A 20,472-nucleotide genomic window follows, 5' to 3' on the forward strand; every position below is an offset into this window, starting at 1 on the left:
TGGTGGGCGGGGCCTCAGTGCCCTGCATCATCATGCCCTCAACTCTGCTGCTCCTGCAGCTTCACAAAGAGAAGAAAGCCCTCATCCGGTCGCTTCTCCTTCATGTAAGTCCTCTTTCACTTTGTCCTTAAAGACGGAGCTTTGTGCTGTTTCACCGTCTGTGTTAGGACCGGGTACAGCTCAGCGCGTCTATGTGTGTGTGTGTGCGTGTGTGTGTGTGCGTGTGTGTTTGCGTGTGTGTGTGTGTGTGTGTGTGTGTTTCAACATGTGAGTAGAAACTTTTTCGCAGGAGACTTCGGAAAGTTTCAACCAGGACTGCATGATGTTTGATTTTTGTTGCGAGTAAATCACATGTTCATTTCTTTTTCTCGTTTCTTCTCGTTGTTTTTGTGTCAGTGTGAAAAAAACAAAACAAAAAAGAAAACAAGAAAATCTTTGAGTTTTTTTAAGACCGATAAGCAGAAAGAGGGGGGGACAGGGAGGACGAGAGGAGGTCTCAAGACATGTCTCTACTTTATCAGATTCCTGTGGTGAAAACACCCAAAGGATATCAGCTGTTTCCCTCCTGACTCTGTGGGGACTTTAATGTCCCAGTCTCTCTCCCACTATATTTAATGTCCCAGTCTTTGTCCCACTATAGATTTAAAGTGAGACCAGTTCATAAAGAAAGCCTCCTGTACTGGTTTGCCAGTAGCCTGTCTAATTGTAGGCTTAACTCCATTACAGCGTCCTTCAGTCCTCATCACAGTTACATGGAGCCTCTGTTGAACTTCTCAGTAGAGTTGACATGTTTATGTGTTTTCATTTGTTTTAATGTGTCTTTAAAGCGTCTTTTTTTTCTTCCAGATTGTCCCGTTAAATCTTTATTAGAGAAATGTTCAGATCGTGTGTGACACGTTTCTAACTTTATAAACAAACTGTCCTCACAGGAGAATTATTGTTTAATACTCTCCTGGTTGCTTTCAATCTCCTGACAGTGTTCAGAGATCCTTTATTATTATTAATATTATTATTATTTCCTTTGAGGACAGTTTGTGTAACCAGTTCAGAAAGTGCAACATAAAATTGTTTCACTTCTCCAAATTTTTTTTTTTTTAAATTTGACTACCAGATCAACAAAGTGTTTCTTTAAATATAGTTTATTGGGCGTTCTGGTTAAAACTGTTTGTTTCTCTCGGATGAAGCTTCTCAGGCCAGTCGATTTAATTATCACAATAAATGTTGAATTTCTTTCTTATTATAAAGGCAGATTTTAAGCTCCTGAGTGAAAGTTGAAGAAGTTGTGTTTTAATTATTCTTCTTTGTCAGAACAAACTTTAGTTGAATCGGAGGCAAAATGCTACGAAACGTGACACCTCAATGACTTCATAGTCATTTTGTCGCCCGTGAATATCGCCTGAATGAAATGTACTTCAATGTCTATATTTTTTATAGAGAGTTCACACTTGTAGAAATCTCCTGATATTTCCAGGAGGTGCACGTTTGAACATTTTGACGTCACTGTCGGAGGTCAAGCTCTGCTGGTTTTGTGTTTTCATTGTTCTCACAGTGTTTGTGTTTCGTATCGTGTTCATGCCACGATGTGTCTCTGATGTTTGGTTTGCTGTATTTACACTCTACTTTATGATTCTAGCCCATAATATTAACACAACTTTAAGCTAACAGGGACATTATTATTATTGGTCACGTCCTGCTTTGTAACGACGGGAGCGTTGAGGATAAGATACGAGAAATGATCCGGAGGAGGTTGGAGTTCGATGAAGCGGAGCAGGTGTCGCAAATATTTACAGACCATTTCTTTATTATTTTAAGTGACACAATAACCTGTGACCAGCCGGCTGTGTGGCACTCCTTAAACATTCATCTTCAATCTTCACAACGGACCGGTTTAACCGGACTGACATCGGACTGTCCTACAGATCAAAACGGGGAAAAGTTTCAATGACTGTCATCGTTGTAATGTTTTAAGAACAGCACAGCGCTCCCGTTCAATAGAACATCTTTGGTCCTGTGTTGTTGATGCTGCCTGTGTGGCCCCCCGGCTCCTCAGCTTTCTGAACATTTGGCCCCTTGAACGATACAGTGGAATCGCCGTCAGTGTTTCTGGCGTCGTAGCAGCGGCGGTGAAGTGGAACAATGCTTTAAAGATTCTTGTCGTTTAAAATGTTCTTTAACATTATTTGGACAAACAAAAAATCCCTGTTGTCATAACTCGGCTCGTAGGTCATGTAAAAAGACGACACGAGTCCGAAGTTTAGTGAAGAAAGTGGACAAATTATTTCAGAACTAATATCCACCTCCGGAAAAATGGAATCGCGCTCTTTCATAGGGCCGGACCGATCCGGGATTTTTGGTTCCAAAAATGATATTGACATGTGATTTTTTTTTTTCCAAATCTAAGACCGATTTTATCATCCGATATTTTTCTTAGATCGATGTTCGAGATTTAGGTGAACACTTTTAACTCCTCAGATGTAGAAATCAAACTCACCATCAAAGTTACTGGGCGTGTGCGGTCATCGCTGCTCCACGCTCTGCAGAGCGATGATGCCTGTTGTGATCCACATAGCGCCCTCTGCTGGTGGAAAACTACGGCTAGTGTCATTAGGCCTTGGCATTAAAACGAATAAGAATTCATTGTGGGGGGAAAAAAAAGGCTTCGTCACATCCAGATCCTGAAATTGGATTAAAGGTCTTGAGCTCATGGAGTTCTGTGTTTTTTTGCTGTGTGTGCGTGCTGACTTTATAGCTCGTCGCTGTATTATTATCTCTTATGGTGGAGTCCTGTAATTAGCCGTAGTGAGCTGGTGTAAGCAGTAGTTTTCTGATTGTCCGTCTGCTGCACCTTCAGATTAGACTTTTCTCTAAGATGCACTTTGCCTTCACGCATGGACTCAGACGAAACGCCCGGTCTTTATTTTAGAGGCAGGACAGCGGGGGAGAGAGAAACGTGCAGGAAAGAAGCCACAGGTCAGATATAGCATTAATATCCTGTCATCTGGCCTCTGGAGAGTCCCACCCCGAGCATCGTGCTACCCCCCCCCCCCCCCCCCCTCTTTAAAAAGAACAGAGTGAAGATGCCCTCAAAGACAAATCACTCCGTGTACAGAGACTTTAGTCCTCGTCTCAGGGTCCGTGGGTTCAACCCCCCCCCCCCCCCCCCCCCCCCTCCTCTCTCTCCTCACAGCAGTTCCTGTCTCTCTGCAGCTTTCCTGTTTGATAAGACAAAGGGGCCCAAAAAAGAACTGTGAGAGTGAGCGGAGAAACAGGAACGTACAACTTAAATGATATGGTTATAAACCCGAGTCTCTCCTCCAGTCTTTAACTGAGCGTTGTGTTTTATGTCGAGTTGTGTTTATGTGGAAATGTTAATTGGGTTTTTGTTCCTCCCTTTACTTCACTTATTGGAAGTAAACGGAGGATGTGTGTGTGTGTGTGTGTGTGTGTGTGTGTGTGTGTGTGTGTGTGTGTGTGTGTGTGTGTGTGTGTGTGTGTGTGTGTGTGTGTGTGTGTGTGTGTGTGTGTGTGTGTGTGTGTGTGTGTGTGTGTGTGTGTGTGTGTGTGTGTGTGTGTGTGTGTGTGTGTGTGTGATATAACTGAAACCAGATCCTGAGAGGCCTAACTTAATTAAAGATGGACAGGTTGCGTGGTCTGTCTCCCTCCTCTATGACGAGCGGATGTAATTATAGAGGTCTGATTTTAAACATGTGCAAACAGAAGGAGATCTTTAGAGTGTGTGTGTGTGTGTGTGTGTGTGTGTGTGTACACAGCTCAGGGTCTAACTCATCTCTCGTCTTTACAGTTTGACCAACATGAAACCTTTTGTCCTCAGTCAGTGTTTAAAGGGCAGAGAGGAAGAAGAACACACATAATATTGAGTTTAAATGGCTGCCTGTCTATGTGTGTGTGTGCGTGCGCGCGTGTGTGTGTGTGTGTGTGTGCACACACGTGTGAGTGAGTCAGTATTGTAACAGGAAGTGACTGTGTGTCTGAGCAACGTTATTTTCATTGCAGCTGTTACTGAAGTGTGTGTGTGTGTGTGTGTGTGTGTGTGTGTGTTTCGGCTGTTTGGATGGAAACTTGTCGTCGAGCCGAACGTCCTGACGTCTAAATGAATAAACTGAATAAATATTTAACACACTGAGACGTCGCGGTTTTGCGTTGGGCTTTTTGAGTATTTCCACGAACATCGAGCAGGACTTAAACGTTTGTCTTCAGGCAGCAGTGTCGGTGTGCTTTAACTTGGACGCTCCTTTTAATAGTTCAAAAAGTCTAATATCAAACAAGTTTGGTTGACCCGCAACCTCTGAAACCAAAACCAACCCAAGAGGCCGTTTCTATTCCTCGCCCATCGGCTCGCTCCTCTGAGACAGTAAAGAAGCTGCTTTTAAAACATAAATATCCTCGTTTGGTCTCCACTACATTTCTTAATGTTGTTCTTGTGCTCCCTCTCGTTCACCACACTCAAAGAAACAGGATGTCCGGTGTCGTCTTCCATCGAGACAAAACGTGTCCAAACACCCGAGGTTGCTGCCATGAATGGACGAGTCATCAGTCAGTCTTTATTTGTAGAGCCTCAATTCACAACAGGACTCTCAGGAGCTGACTTAGTCACGTGACTCCGCCCTGAAAGTAGTCGAGATAATCGTTACACCTCCACACTCGCGAAGCAGCGGCTGCAAATCGGCACACGTCATACATGTGGCTGCAGGAGCTGGGGATCGAACCCGCTGACCTTCCGGTTGCGAGATGTCGACTCTGAACCACATCCGCCCGCGATGACGCAAACACTCGAGTTAGTGGTTTTAACTTCTCTGTGTGTGTGTCACTGCAGGTTCATTTAGTCTTAGCTTCCTCTTTAGCTCCGCCCCTTTTATGGCCGTCCTGTCGCTGCACATCAGCGTCCCGGGTCTCATCCTTCGAGTGTCACTGTTATTGAAGGATGAGGCGTGGTTGTTTTTTATTTTACCACACGGCCATAAAGAAGAAGTGACAGTTAAGACGCACACACACACACACACACACACACACACACACACACACACACACACACACACACACACACAGAACAGGAACAGATCGCGTCTTTGTTTTGACACGTTGCACACGTACACGTTTTTAGACGTGAGGGCCGAGATGATAAAAACGAATGCTTTCAAAATAAAGTTTCTATTTGATCTTTCAATGCCTCAAAGAAAAAGAAAGACACACACACACACACACACGTATACACACACACACACACACACACACACACGGGCTGATGGATTGACATGTGCAGCAGGCTGCAGTGAGAGCTTTCTCTTGCTTCTCACAGATGCAGGTTTCAGAGAGTGTTTTGATTTTGGGACAGTCGAAGAGAAGACGCCGAGCAGGACGCTCGGGCAGCGAGTGTTTGAACCTTTTTATGTCGTTATATTAAAACATTTTGAAAATGAATTTATGGATATAAGAATTTAAATATACAGAAGGGATAATTTCCTGTCAGAGAACATTTATTAAAGTACAGGATCAGAACCCTGAAGTGTAAAAAAAAAAGCTGCACAACGCTGTGTTTATGAACTGATGCTCAGAAGCTTTTTTCCAGTTCTGATGAAGGAGCTGTTCCATCTCGTCTGAGCGTCGTCATGGAGACGACCTGTGGGCACCTCTGACAGTTCAAGTCTTCAAAGTGAGACGGAGCGAGCCGAGAAAGGTTCAAGTGCCTGACCATCTTTCTCGACATGAAGCAACAAATGAAATAAATACTCTTTTTTTATTATTATTATTGAAGTTTGATAATAAAATAATATCGGAGAGAGCCGTCCGTCAGTCGATCTGAGCAAACAGTCCAAAGAGTCAAACCTTTGTTGACGCCGTGGCACAGTGTGTGTGTGTGAGACGTGACACTCTTCTTCTGTGGTGTCGGTATTTTCCAGACCCTTGGCAGCGCTCCGTCAGTAGAGCAGCTGGTTTCCATTTTTGTGTCAACACAGAGGTCAAAGGTCACAGAAGGAGAGAGAGAGAGAGAGAGAGGGAGGGGAAGCTGCAGAGTTTCGCTCGACAGAGGAAACTATGAGACCTTTAAACCCTATCGCCCCCCCCCCCCTCCCAAAAAAACAAACAAACCCTAAAATAAACACACGGATAACAAACACTGTGGCTGAGCTGATGGTCATTAACCCTTCACTGTCTGTTTCACTCATCCACCATGTTGTGGAATAAATCACATCTCTGAGCGGGGTTTTTGTGACTTTAATTTAATCATCCACTCCACCGTTACCGCCGCCGCCGCCGCCGCCTGCATCAGCCACAAATCAATCTTTTATTGTCTCACTTGATCTCACATGATACGGAGAGACAATAAAACATGATTTCTGAATAATAAATTGTCCGGTCAGAGTTCAATCCGTCGATGACAGCCGGACAGTTGATCCCAGTGGATTGTGTGAAAGATGCTGTGACGTCACGTGACCCATGAATTCATCATCATGCAGCAGATACCTTTTCCAGTGTGCGTCCCCTCGATCCCGCTGTTCTTATCCACGGAGGTCTTATAACCTTCTCTTCTGTTCGTACACACCCATTGCTCCCTGCCAAAAAAAACGGTGATAGTCTGATGTTGTCTTGGAGGAGACCTTTGATCATAACAAATAAAAGATGTTGTTATCTTAATCTGAGTCCTGCCTTAAAAAGTCAAGGTCCAAAAAACCAAGAGAGATAACGTTAACATACAATTTAAACATCTTTTATCAGGTTATTAATTAACTCTGATTTTAACAAACAAACAAACAAACATGAACCTCTTAGAAATTTAAATCATGTCTGTAATATATAATCTGAAATCTACCAGTCAACCTTGTGATTTCCCGAAGGAAACAAGTCGGATCAAGCCGCCGGTTCATGTCCCGATGCGGACCACTTCTCTCGCACTGCTGAGGTGCTCTTGAGCAAGGCACTCGGACATCTCTCCATTTAATTATAAGTGTATATATATGTTTAAAAAAGTGTATGTGGTGGCTGGATCTAGGCTGTAGCATCAGATCAAAAATGTTTGATCTGCATTTGAGGAGTCGGTACAGAACGAACACGGATCATAGAACGGTGTCGGGCGATTTATCGGTATCGGCCCAAAACGTCAGAACCACTGAGCCTCAGTCTTCTACGCTCCTGTCACACTTTTCTTTTTGGAGTTAAATGACTTTGTCTTTGTGAAGGTTTGCAGCCTGACTAACATGTCGTTCTTCGTTCTTTCACATGGCTTCACATGATCCACATGTCAACATTTCTCGTGTGGACTTTCAGACCCAGATCCAAAACTCCAGCTGATAAGTTTGTTTAGAGTGTCTGCACCACGGCGAATTTGCACGAGGAAGGAAACACTAAAATAAAACTTTTTGCATGAACTTCAGGCAGCTGCTGAAACACTGACAAACATCGACCACAGGAAGCTTTTAGATCGTTGAACCTTTTACTTCTTTTGGTAGAAACGGGGCTTGTCGACAGTCCACCTCCGAGGTGACACGCTCGTGTTTTTCCCAGCGCCTCTCTTTCCTGTTTGGAGAGGATGCAAATCATTTTAAAAACCAGCACACACGTTAATCAGTATGTGTACCGACTCGCCTCCTCTTGTCCTGTTTCCCAATATGTGTGACTGTGGAACATTTAGTCTCCACCTTTGCACTCCTACAGTCAACTATCTGTGTCGGTAAATGTTGGTTCTGTCTGCCAGATAGATATTTAAAGTGTGAAGGCCTCTAACCATACAGTGGTGTTGTTGTTAATAGTTATCATAAGACAGAGACGAGATTCCTGTCCTTCACTTTCAGGTTGCAAACAAGTGCAAATATGTTGAAACATGCCCCCAAAAAAAAGTCCACTGGGAGAAACTCAAACGTCAGATATGATGCAGTTTTACAAAAACCCCTTAAAGTCGGACCTCTCAGTCCAAACGCCAGCTCTCCACTCAGAACTAAACATGTATCTTTAAAAGTCAGGGCCCTTTTTTTTTTATTATTCTTGAGGAAATAACATCTGCTGAGTCGCTCTGTTTCCAGCGGAGTAATCCCTAAAGGTCTTTTAAACCTGCAAACGTAATCCAACTGCATAAGAGGGCCAACCATTGACTGATTTCAAAACCACGCTGCGTCGCTAATGTCCCGGAGTCGTTCGTTTAATAATCGGCTCAAAACATTCCTCTCCAGAAATAATGTTCCAGTCTGGATTCAGAGCTTTTACGCCGCCTCTGTTCCTGAAATTGTTTCCGTTGTAAACGTTCGAGTTCTCCGGTCGACATGTTGGAATATCTCGCTGCTGTCTTTGTCGTCGTAACAAAAGACTTTCACATTGTTGATCATGTTGGACTCACACACACACACACACACACACATGTTGGACAGAGAGGTTGTGTAATGTTGCTTTTGATAAGACCTGCTATTATACGGCTACTTTTTTTTATTTACACCAACAAACATTTTAAAGTGTTTTTAAAGAACAGGTTTTAGAGAATCAGCTAGAAGTGAAAATAATACTCTAAGCACTTGTGTGTGTGTGTGTGTGTGTGTGTGTGTGTGTGTGTGTGTGTGTTGAACCAAATCCAACAAATGTTTGGTGATAATGATGAGGTGCACTGCTGAGGAGTGAGAAAACAAACACACAATCAAGTTAGCTGATTCACAAACGGTGGGAAAGAGAGAGAGGGAGGGAGGGAGGGAGAGAGAGAGAGGGGGGGGGGGGGGAGAGAGAGAGAAAGGGAGAGAGAGAGAGAGGGAGGGAGCTGAAAGCGGAGAAGCTGAACTGTATCCAGAACTGATTGGTATTCAGAGAGCGAGGGAGTCTGCTGGGAGACATTCCTGCATCAGGAGAAGAGAAGGGGAGGTGTGGTGTAGTGTTGTGTGGGAGGAGGAAGAGGAGGGGGAGGAAGAGGGCGACTCCATTCATCAGCTCAATCGGAACCTCCCCTTCTATGTTTCTCTTTCTCTGCGCTTGTTTTCAGGTTAAAAGGAAGGGTGTTGGTGTTGGTGTTGTTTTTAAAACAGGGATGTGAGACGTGTCTGCTAATCTCAGCGGACGTCCGTCTGTTTAACCGAGGCAGAACATGAGCTGTGATTATGTTTGGTGTCCGCTCTGTTTGTTACAGTTTATTATAATTAAAGATGATTTCATTTTTCTTCTTCCAACAGTGTGTTCTTCCTTCTTTATTTCCACTCCCACTGTAATATGAAAACTCGTGTGAGTTTATTGTTGCGTTTGTGTAGGTCATTCCAGATGTGTTTGTTCACCACCTTATTTGCCTCTATGAAGGTTTATTCTCTGATGGGTCGACTGCCCAACAGAAATGTAGTTTTGCTTATGTAAATTATGTAATCTGAATCTAAAGTTTAGAGGGAGAGTTTGCTCCGTTTACTGAAATACAATTCCATAAACTACCAGACTCCATGAAAAGCAGCTTCCTTGAAAAATAAATAAAACAAAACAAAAAATAAATAAACAATTTTTTTAGGCTTGGCCGAAAAAACGTACATCTTAAATGGATGATCTGTTGCAGCCTCAGAGGGAATAAAGCTGCCAGAACTTCAGTACTGGTTTGACAGGTTTTTATGAAAAGGTTCAACTGCCAAAAATCTGCAGCTAAAATGGTACATCCCACACGGGTTGGCCAACAACCTTTTTTAAGCCATAAGTCATTGACATGTTTCTGGATTTTGACACGAGGGTGGTGGTGATTATGGTGGTGAGTGATGTTTAGATGGAGAACATTTAATGAAAACAAAAATTCTGTCCCAAATGCTAATTCTGTATCTTGCAAAAAACAAACAAACCCATTAATCTTCAATTTTTCTGCAAAATTAAGTTTCTTTATAGTGATGTTGGCCAATCAGATTTAATCACTGATGAGACTTGAAAAAACTTGGTGACTGTTGTTGACTTTCCATGTTTCCATCGAAGAATGTGAAGCGCAGACGTCTTGGACATGTGTTGGAAGAAATAACTGTGCAGCCGGCCAGCGGTCCCCCGTGCACGGGTGGGTTCCCTCCTGATACTCCGCCTTCCCCCCACGGTCCAGAGACATGCTCGTTAGGATCATGGCTGACTCTTAATTGCCCGTGGGTGTGACTGCTTGTCTGCCCTGTGATTGACTGGCGAACAGTCCAGACGCCATAGTGTGCCCCGCCCCTCGCCCAGTGACGGCTGAACGGGAAGAACGGTTAGGATGAGCATCCTCTGTAAAGTTTGTAAAGAGCGGGTAAATGAGCACGAGAGAGAAAGAAACACTTGTTAACCAGGTGGTAAACGTGCTTACTTCTGCTGCTAGCATGGCGTTTAATGGGGGGTTGTCTTGTGTTTGGAGCCAGCCTCAAGTGGCCACTCTCGGTACTGCAGTTCTTGGCACTTCAACCTTTCCTGAATGCGTCAGTTAAAAAACTGTGTGCATGTTTAGCATTGCAATTTTGCGCCAAATCCATTTTGCTCACACATAATAGAAGTTTTTTTATTCTTCAGTGAAGCTAATGTTTGTTTCTGTCTGACGCAGATGAACTGAACTTCCTGTCTCCACCAATCACAAAGCAGCGTGGTTCACCAGACGGGGCGTTGCAGTCTCCGGCTTTATGGACAAGAAGCTGAGTAGAGACATGACAGAAGAGAGGAAATCGTCCAAGAGATGACACCATCCGACTATGCTGACATAGAGGGCTGATAGGTTGATTGACAGCTCACCTCCACACGTCCTCCCTCCGGATACCACCCACCTATATCAGCCGTCCAGCCATGATGCTGAGGAGGAAGCTGTGTGTTGCCTTGGTGATCGCTGCCATCCTCTTCCTCATGTTCGCCAGTCAGAGCATGCAGAAAAAAAACTTCCTGTCACTGTCATTGGCCCTGCCTTTCAGCCGGGCCACGCCCACCGATGAGGAGATGGGTGAGAAAGTGTGAACATAACTTAACACTTGAGGTTTACGAACCAGTGATCGTCCAACCTTCCTCTATGTGCAAACTAATGTTCATCCAATGAAGCAATAGAGTTTGAAAGGAAAGTTTCCAAACTGTCCTCTACATCATACCATCCGACAACAGTATGTAAATATGGCTGCAAGCCCAAAATCAAAAAGATAGTTGGTGTTATCTTTGTGTGGTTCAGTCTGATTTGGATTTTTTATTTCCTGTTACGATGGCTTTGATGTCTGAGCTGACTCGGTCAGACACTGGTCTGTCGGTTTCATAAATCTACGGTACATGATGAATTGTTCTCTGACTCTTCTTCTGTTTACGTTCACCCAATAGCGCCTCCTGGTGGTCCGACCCGTGAACCTCTGGGTACCCCCCCTCCTCCAAACACCCCTAAACCTGAGTCAAAGGAGAGTTCTTTAGAGGACCTGGAGCTGGATCAGAGGTAACTTCTTTGAAAATAAAGAGCCCTTCTTGATTCCTCGTTCTGTATCTGTCTGACTCCTCTGTGTGTTTTCCTCGATCGGCAGGTTGTGCGGTTGCTCTAATTACTGCATTTCAGACATGGAGGGCTCAGACTGGTTCAGCAAACGCTACGACCCCAAGCAGCAGCCCGTCCTCCAAGACACCAACAACAATTTTGACCCTGACTCATTAAAATGGTGGCTGGTAAGGACGAAAATCCAGGTTCAGATTATAGGTGTTCCAACATTTCTGGTCTCATGATTTATGAAACAAACCCCCCAATGATGAGAAAAGTATATCCTCTGCCTGCTCCACTTTTCAGTAAATGTGTGCTCAAACAGGCCGTTTGAAGATTTTCCCTTTGTGACATCACAAAGGGCAGTAGCCCCTCCCCCCAGGTGGGTGACACTCCCACAGCTAGGTGTTTGTTCTGCCCTCTGAGTCTGCCTTCTCACCGTAAACAATAGGACATGGAGCGAGAAAGCAGCGAGTACACCCGAGCCCTTCTAGAGAGGGGGCGTGGTCAGACACAGCTCATTTACATATTTAAAGCTACAGACACAGAAACAGCCTGTTGTGAGCAGGGCTGAAATAGAGGGGTTTATAGACATGATCAAATACAGGATCAGAGTGGATTTACAACAACACACTTCACACACATGTTGAAGAGGAGATCTGGGATTTATTTACACTGGTTGAAAAGGAGGAGACCTTTAATAACATTATACTTCAGTATTCAGTTTAATTGATTGTTTAGGTTTTATTTTAAAATCTTTTATTTTATTTCTAAAGCAGTGAGTCCGTGTTTAAGATTTAAGAAGTGACCTCACTGCAGAGCAGATTAAATCATCACGTGCCCTTATCCCGTTCTTTCTTAATCCAACTTTAATTTAAGCACCAATGGGGACTGATGACTAAAACTACAAAGTTTAATACTTCAGTTTAACAATTCAGAAACAAGGTGAGAAAAAGTATGTAAGTGAGCTCCTTAACATTTCACGAGTTCACCCTGAGTGGTGTTGGGGGTCTGACTGAGGGTGGCAGACAGAGCACTGTGATGACAGAGTGTGGGATTCATGTTTATCTCATGTGTTTTTAGTGTAACAAACGCTGCACTTTGAAAGGCGATTTGTGGTGCAGTAGCGCCACAGTAGCGCGAGAGTCTGTGCAGAAAGTGACTTCAAGCTGCAGAATGAGAGATTTATGTGTCATCACTGAGACCAGCTCAAACTCCAAGTATAGATTTGTTGTTATAAGACCAAGAAAGTAAATTCACAGGCAGCCGTACGTTTTTGTGAAAGTGTATTTTTCATAAAGTTAAGAGTGACAGTGAAGAGTTTCTTTTTGTAAAAACTGTCGGATGTTTGGATGGATAGACAAACGTCTGAGGGGTTTTCTTTATTTATAGATTAAGTTCTGCTGCAGAAACCATTAGTAGATTAAAGTGTGTGTGTGTGTGTGAGTGTGTGTGGGTGTGTGGGGCAGAGGGGTACAAAATTCTGCTAACCTCATCAGTCTGATCCACCGTGTACAGAGTGTGCTTTATGCTGTGTTTACACTGACACTAAAAAACAAAAACACATTAAAAAAATTAAAACAAACGAAAATTGATCTGAACCAACAAATTAAAAAAAAAAAAAAAAAAAAAGCTTTTAGTTCTTCGAGAAGGTACAGCACATTTTATGATTTTTTTCTAATTCGACACCGAGATCCACCTGAAGTCTAAGAAAGTATTTTATCGGGTTTTTTTTCTTTTTTTAGCTTATTTATTTTTTTAGCAAAAGAAGAATTTAAATGTATTTGCGTTTCATGAGAACAAATGTCACGCTGGGGAATCCATCATATTTTATCCATTACTATGAATGCAACAATGTACAGACTTTATTATTGGGAACATCTAAACCTCTGGACTAACAGTCACATGGTCTGGAAACCTTAACTGGTTAGATAAATGAGTGAAGCTCTCCTCCGGTGCTCAGGGTCTCCAGCGCTCAGGAAACGAGCAGTCCCTGGAAGGAGTCATTTCAAAGATGTTCAAGGTGATTTCCCCGCCCACTGACGACTTCAGGCCTCTTCCCTCCCGCTGCCGTAGATGCGCCGTCGTCGGCAACTCTGGCAACCTCCGGATGTCCGGACACGGCAGCCTGATCAACTCCCATGACATCATATTTAGGTAGCTGTCAACAGCCCGGGTTCCTGCATGTCATTAGGACCCGTCTCTGGGGGGATTTTGGTTTCACTTTCATAAGAAAGAGAGGAGCGGGAGATGTGTCCGTCTGTATATACAGTTTATGGTCTAACCCCCCGTCCTCATCATCATCAGCCTCGCCTTTCTCCTCCCACAGGATGAACAAAGCGGTGACCCGGGGATTTGAGAAGGACGTTGGAAATCGAACCACTTATCACTTCCTGTACCCAGAGAGCGCGGTGGATGTGAACCGTGGCGTTGGCCTTGTCCTGCTGCCGTTCAAAATCCGAGACCTGGAGTGGCTGACCAGCGCGCTGTCCACCGGAGAAGTGAAGATGTAAGAAATGCACAAACACATTTTCTGAATCTACGTACAATTCTTCAGTTTGGCACCAAAAGCTTTAATGAAACCAGGAGGCAGAAATCGTTATCGGACTTCATTGGGTCCATTTATCCTGCAACACCAGCAAAGTGCAATATGAACAACCTGTGATGCAATCTGCCTTTTTAACGCTCTGCCATGTCGCTCTTATTTACCCTCCTTTCTCTTTGTTTTGTGTGAAAGTCTTTAAAGGCTTGTCGCTCCCCTTCATAGTTAAAGGACTTAATGCAGCTCGATCAAACAGGGCAACTCTTACAAGCTGCTCTGAAGCAAACCACACGCATATAATGAAGGAAGATGAATGTAAACACTGTAATAATAATAATAATAATAATAATAAATTTGTAAGGCATTTTACATTTTTAAAATCTCAAAGTCCAGAGTTTAAAAGAGTAGTTAAAAACACATAAAACACTGTGCACATTTTAAAGTGAACATTTGTCTGTGTTTGTGTTCAGGACCTACATGAGAGTCAAAGAGAGAGTGAATGCTGATAAAGACAAGGTATGTTTCCTGTTTCCTGTTTCCTGTTTCTGTTCCTCTTCTTCAAACATTCAGGTTTCAGATTTGTGGTTCTGGTTTTTACGTTTGTCCCTGAGCGTGTAAATTCAAAGTTTGTGTGTGTTTGTGTTTGTGGGCGTTCTGCAGGTTCTTGTGGTCAACCCGGTCTTCTTTAAGTACGTGTGTGATCACTGGACCGAACGTCACGGTCGCTACCCGTCGACCGGCATGCTGGCCCTCATTTTTGCCCTGCACACCTGTGACCAGGTAAGACGGGAGGGGAGGGGAGGGGGCGGGGTCTGACACTCGCTTACTTCAGCTAATTCAGAGCGATCACATGTCCGTCTTCAATATAGCTGTTTAAAAAAACCCAGTGTGTGACAGCGTGACTTCCTGTTTGTGTTCAGGTCTCTGTGTTCGGTTACGGCGCCGACAAGCAGGGTAACTGGCATCACTACTGGGAGCAGAATCGCAACGCCGGAGCCTTCAGGAAGACGGGCGTCCACAGCGCTGACTTTGAAACACAGGTGATCCACCGGCTCGCCAAGGAGGGCAAGATCAGTCTGCATCTGTGACGCAACGAGCACTGACCTGCACATGGGACCGGCCCACGCTTTGTTTTCACCAACGACTAGATTCTTCGCCACTTAACTCACGAGACTTAATAGCAAGTTCAGTGACGTCTGATGATTGTCCTCTGCACCGGAAACCGCGTTTCTGCGCTGGATGTGGCGGCCAGATTTGGCTCGTTTCTGAGGGAGGTGTGTCGATGAGACAGGAGTCAAACCTGTGTACTTCTTTGCACGTCGATCATTCAAACTGCCTTAAGTCAGCTGTTGAGAAACGGCATCAGAGGCCTTTATGAGCGGGACGAGTTTAACGCGCCCCTCTTTGAAGTGGGCGGAGCTTATAAAGTCCACTTGCCACTCTTCACTTAGACAAACTTTCCTGCCACTTGTGACTGCGAGGATCGACCACATGTTTTTGCTCTGAGCGGGAAACAACCACAGACTTTATTTTTTTTGAATATCTTTTCTAAAATGTAATTTTATAGACATTTTACAGGGAAAACCTCTTTTTATAATCGAAGCACTTTTGTCCAGAAGAAGAAAAGTCACAAAGATGCAATGTTGTTGCTTTTTTTTTTTTTTTTTTACCCCCCAACAGATTTTACAAATATTATATCATTTATAATCCATCCAAGAGTTCGAGGTGAACCTGAGCCCGATCCGTCCTGATTCGGAGGACGTTGGTCATCTTGAACTTGAATAAGGACAAAAATGTTTTTTTAGGATTTCCTATGCCGTTGACGCTTCCTGTTTCGACCATATATGGAGCTGCATGCTGAGTGGGAGGAGCCTGTGTGAAGTCCTCAGATTGTGTTTGAACAACAGTCTGCAGGTTTTCTGAATATTGCAACAAAAAAAAAAGAAACATTGTTTGAGGAACGTTTTTTTTAAATATTTAAATGGACTATTTTAGATCATTTGGTTCGAAGACAAAATGAAGGAGACGAAAAATGTATGCCTTATCTAAAAGTAAAGATGTATTGCACAAAATGGAACAAAGTCAAACAATCGGTAACATCACCACTGTGAGTGATGCATGGATGAGTGCAATGTACTGTCACAGAAACAATCTGAAGGGCAACCAAAAAAAACAAAACAATACAAAAGAAGAGAGATCGACCAGCAGAGAAGTCAGCTGTGATCTGCTGGAGCTAAAGGAAGGCGGCGTGCCGAGCTGCTGTCTCACCCGTACTGTGAAAGCTCAAAGACTGTTGCTGATTGTCAATCACATTCGTCCGAATATTTGTGGCCTTATCTCGAGACGTTTTTCACGCTGTGCTGGTTTGAGTCTGAATCTGAGTCCACTCCACTGTCCTTAAAAGGTCCTGCTGGGTCTCTTTTAGCTATTTTGCAAATCCTGTGTTCATCCTCCATTTGTTGTTTATTACATCAACACAACGACGAGATGCCAATCTCAGAATCCACTGGCTACAAGTGCACACAGAAAAAGTGACCAATGAATTTAGGGTGCTTCCTGTTTAGCTTCAGGAAGCGATCAAACATTTCATTTTCCGTGTGTCACAATGCTTACAGTCTCCCAACTTGAGAATGAACTTTGTGTTGAGTAATGAAACTTTAAAGCTACATCAACAGTTTCAGGATTACATCATGATGTGTTGCTCTCCACAGGGACTAATTCTAGCATACAATCAGAGCCAGATACAAACTTTGGATCCTGCTCCTACAGATTCTGCATGTTTTTATACAGAAGCTGACTGATTTATCACTTAGAATTTATCCGGCCCAAAATCTGACTTATTTTTAATCCACCGTCTTAATGTTGTTGTTGTTTGCAGCTTCTTTTTGACGGGTGCACATTGGTGAAATCAAGCTCTACATGTCGTCGTCTGATTGGCAGTTTGGCTTCAAGCTGCAGCCTTTCTTCCGTCTCTTGTTTCTGTGCTACAGACTCCATGTTTCCAGGGGACGAGGCGCTTTTTGACCGTTGACGTTGATGTTGCTCGATTTGTCAGATTTAGACCAACCTGCCGGTGTGATATCACTCAGTCTGCTTCATACGACAAACTTGCGTACTCAGCGTCTACAGAAAATCACACGTAAGGATATTTTTAAAAACGTGTTTTTATCTCGTGTTTTTCCTGTTCTTCACATGCAAACTGAGTTTTAGCAACGTGGTCCTTTAGTGACATAGCTTCTGTTGCTGTCAAATAACCTCCAGCATGGAAAGTTACGTGATTGAATGCAACATGAATCTGTCCCATCAGTGTCCTGACTCCTGAGTGTGAAAGCCCTCTAGTTAAGGTAGCAGGGGCGTTTCCAGACAGGTGGCATGGCCCCCCTTAAATCTTATTGGCCACCCCAAAGTCTTCTTCTGTGATTGTTTTTTTTTTGTCCTGCCAGAGGTGGGACCTCCGTGGATATCCATCATTCAGGCTTTGTTACATCAGGCAGCTCATAATTTTCAGTTTGTTTGAAATACTTCAAATTGTGACGTTGGACATGTATTTTTTCCATTCCTTGAAGAATGAAGTTTACACAAGATGATGGCAGCATGTACATCTTTTATCAACGGGTTTGATAATTGTTTTTTTTATTTGCACGTGTGCAAACAAACTTCAGGCCACCCCTTGCCCCGAGCTGGGCCACCACAGTCCAAAAAAAGTGTGGATACGCCCCTGAAGGGTAGGCAATTAGATCGAGCTCCACAACCACAAGCTGCAAGGATTGCGTGCAGGCACAGCTACTGTGTAGTGATAGGCTCTGACTCACTGGAACAGATTTTAGGGGGACATAAAGTCTTCATCACCTCAAGTCGATCATTGACTCGCGTAATGATGTTGTGTCCCAAACGTTCCATGCAGGTTAAAAAATAACCAGTCCAGCCGATGACTTTCACTCTCGTGTTTGTCTGACTGAAACGTCCCGCTACATGTCGGAGTGATCCTGATGCAGAAACAGTCACCAGGGCAGAGTCTTCCTCATCCTGCACGTAGCACCCAGACACAACCCCCACACCTCAACGAAGCGAGGTACTTCAAGAAGTGAGAGCATGTCTGACACTGACCATTTTTCCGCAGCGTGAGACGTATAAAAGGCAATTCTGAAAAAAAGAAAATTCCAGCCCTTGATTGTCTGGAAAATGTCAGGAGTTCCAGTGTGAGGAATGCTTCATATAACTCAGATTTTATTTCACCAACACTTGGACAAGAATACTGGTTTAAGTAAATGTACGTTTTTACATTCACATTTCTTTTTATTCAACCAGAAAAACACCAGTTTTTGAAAATATCCATTAATGTGTGAAGAAGAAGTGAGTGCGTCCAACAAGTGTTTGTCATTCAAGACCTGAATGGAGACAAATGGCACTAACAGAGCTTTCTTAGACGGTGTTTCCGCAGAGATTAAAAAGGTCAGCTGTCTAAAAGGGAGCTTTCAGACGATGTTAGACGATCCCTCAGCTCTCCGTTTGAAGCAGACTGAGGACCTCTATAAATAATCAGAAATGCTGAATCATCAAGTGGAGGCTGCTGCTCTGGCCGAGTTAAGTGTTCAAACCTGGATGTGTGGAAGTCTCTTAAAACCCGATACCATAAACTGAGGTTTAATGTGAAACATCTGCTGCTTGTTTTTTGTAGTTGTTGGTTCATGCTGTGGTTTTAACTCTTTGTAAGCTCTTTTTGGGAAAACTTCCTGAGAAATTATCCGCTTTATGAGAAACGCAGAGCCGCTTAATGACAGAGCAGCAGCCCTCCTGAGCTGGACTCAAGGTGTGCGGAATTTACAGACTTAAGTGCTGAAAAAATGAAATTATTTGAATTTGAATCCAAAGTTGTTCTTTGTAGACTTCATGCACTCTGAACATTTAGAGATTATTTCATCATGGATGCAGACGGCTGTAGATTAAATCAATCTGCTGCTTGTGTTTCATAGTGAACGACTGTTTGTAGACTTAGACCAAACAAGCTGGAGGATTTATGTTTGTTCAGTTTCCATAGCTTTAATTCAGTTCTTCATGTTTAAACTGTGATTGTTGAAAAGGAAAAAAGTCACTCTCATTTAACACAGAACCTGCTGATCATCACGTCATTTATTCATGTTTATAGACAGTGATATTCACTGTGTTGATCAAAACGACATGAACCCACCACTGTCACTTTGAATGAAATAAAAATGAAAAATACAATCTGAGCTTTTTTTTTTTTCTTTCGTTCTCAGTTGAGGTAAAATCTCGTCACGTTCAAGCACAAATGTACGGCGGCCCAAAAATGCCCATTTTGCCTTTTAATGTCAGCAAATGAGATTTAAAGATTTACTTTTTATTTTTATTCACAAAGTCCCACATTTCTTTGGAAACTTGAAACATTTCTATTTTAAAGAAAATGTCAAAGGGTTCTGTAAAGTTTTAAATTTATAAATACAAAAACAAAAGTGAAGGGTAAAGAGAACTAATAAAAGTTTCTCATCTCAAACGAATCTCTTGGTATGTAGTGAAGGCAAAAAGAAAATGTTATAGCAGAGGTAAAACTACTGTAGTTTTGATGTTACAAAAGATCCTTTTAAAAAGAAAAATGTTCTACTTTCACATTTGAATTTCTTTAAATTGGCAGTAATTTGTAACTGTGACGAGTTATCGAGGCTTTTGTTTGTCCTGTGCTCTTGAAGGCAGCTTGAAGCATCAGATGTCTCATTTCAGGATCAGACTGAATGAAGTTACCTGAATTAGCAGCAAACACCTGGATTTAATCCTTTAGTTTCACGTGTACAACAATCATTTGTGCTCTGGTTACATGTTGGATCTTGTAAGCCCCTCCCCCAAAAGGAGGCGGAGCCTGAACTGGGACGGTAAAGGCTCCAAGTAGCTCTTAGTTATTTTGAATTGACCTGCAGTTTACTGTGCTCATGAAAAAATAAATAATAAATACATAAATAATTGTTCCTCAACATCAGCACTGAATAACCGCTGGAATTAGTGTGAAACAGAGAAAGTCACATTTAATGTCGTAAAAGACATCGTCAGTTTAAGAACATGCTGTCGGGAGGATTAAATGTCCCATTTCAGGCTCAGAAGGACCAATGTTACCTGAATAAAAACCAAAAGCTTGTATTTATCCTTTCACCTACCTACCTCAAACTTCCTTGTGCTTTGATCACCAGCTGGATCTTGTCAGCCCCGCCCCCAAAAGGAGGCGGAGCCAGAAATGGGTTTAGTAACTTGTCGTGCAGTTGCTATTTTGAAATGCTTGCCATACTGTCCTCATGTTAAAAAATATTTAAATACATAAATAAATAATTAGGTGTATTGTCAACATCAGCAATGAGTCACAGCTGATCAGTCTGTGTGAGGGTGTTTCCATGGCAACATTATTGTGTGACTTTACAGAGTCCTTGAGCCGGTCAGGTGCGGATCAGTCCAGTCCTGGGAGTTTGAATTGGGCCTGAAAGTACAAACTGGTCCATAATACATCAGTGGATTCAGCTTT

General features: G+C 43.1%; 2 protein-coding genes across 2 annotated transcripts in view; one reads left to right on the plus strand and one right to left on the minus strand.

Annotated features, from left to right (window-relative positions):
* Positions 1-19,175, plus strand: st3gal8 (ST3 beta-galactoside alpha-2,3-sialyltransferase 8). Its single transcript, XM_079341984.1, has 9 exons — positions 1-104; positions 10,514-10,900; positions 11,263-11,371; positions 11,457-11,595; positions 13,371-13,564; positions 13,737-13,916; positions 14,420-14,465; positions 14,610-14,729; positions 14,870-19,175. The coding sequence occupies exons 2-9, from the start codon at positions 10,750-10,752 to the stop codon at positions 15,035-15,037; spliced, it is 1,107 nt and encodes a 368-aa protein (XP_079198110.1). The 5' UTR covers positions 1-104; positions 10,514-10,749; the 3' UTR covers positions 15,038-19,175.
* unm_sa1614 (un-named sa1614) overlaps positions 15,593-20,472 on the minus strand; it is a 24,879-nt gene continuing 19,999 nt past the window's right edge. The window contains exon 28 of the mRNA XM_079341953.1: positions 15,593-20,472. This exon is cut by the window's right edge and continues 196 nt beyond it. The gene's annotated coding sequence lies outside the window, so the exon portion shown is untranslated.

Source organism: Symphodus melops, assembly GCF_947650265.1.
Source record: "Symphodus melops genome assembly, chromosome: 4".
Classification (NCBI taxonomy): Eukaryota; Metazoa; Chordata; class Actinopteri; order Labriformes; family Labridae; genus Symphodus; species Symphodus melops.

Coding starts and splice junctions, on each gene's coding strand:
- st3gal8 (XM_079341984.1), top strand. CDS start 10,750: ATGATGCTGAGGAGGAAGCTGTGTGTTGCCTTGGTGATCGCTGCCATC. Junction 14,466..14,609: donor TGAATGCTGATAAAGACAAG/GTATGTTTCCTG, acceptor GGCGTTCTGCAG/GTTCTTGTGGTCAACCCGGT. Junction 14,730..14,869: donor CCCTGCACACCTGTGACCAG/GTAAGACGGGAG, acceptor GTTTGTGTTCAG/GTCTCTGTGTTCGGTTACGG.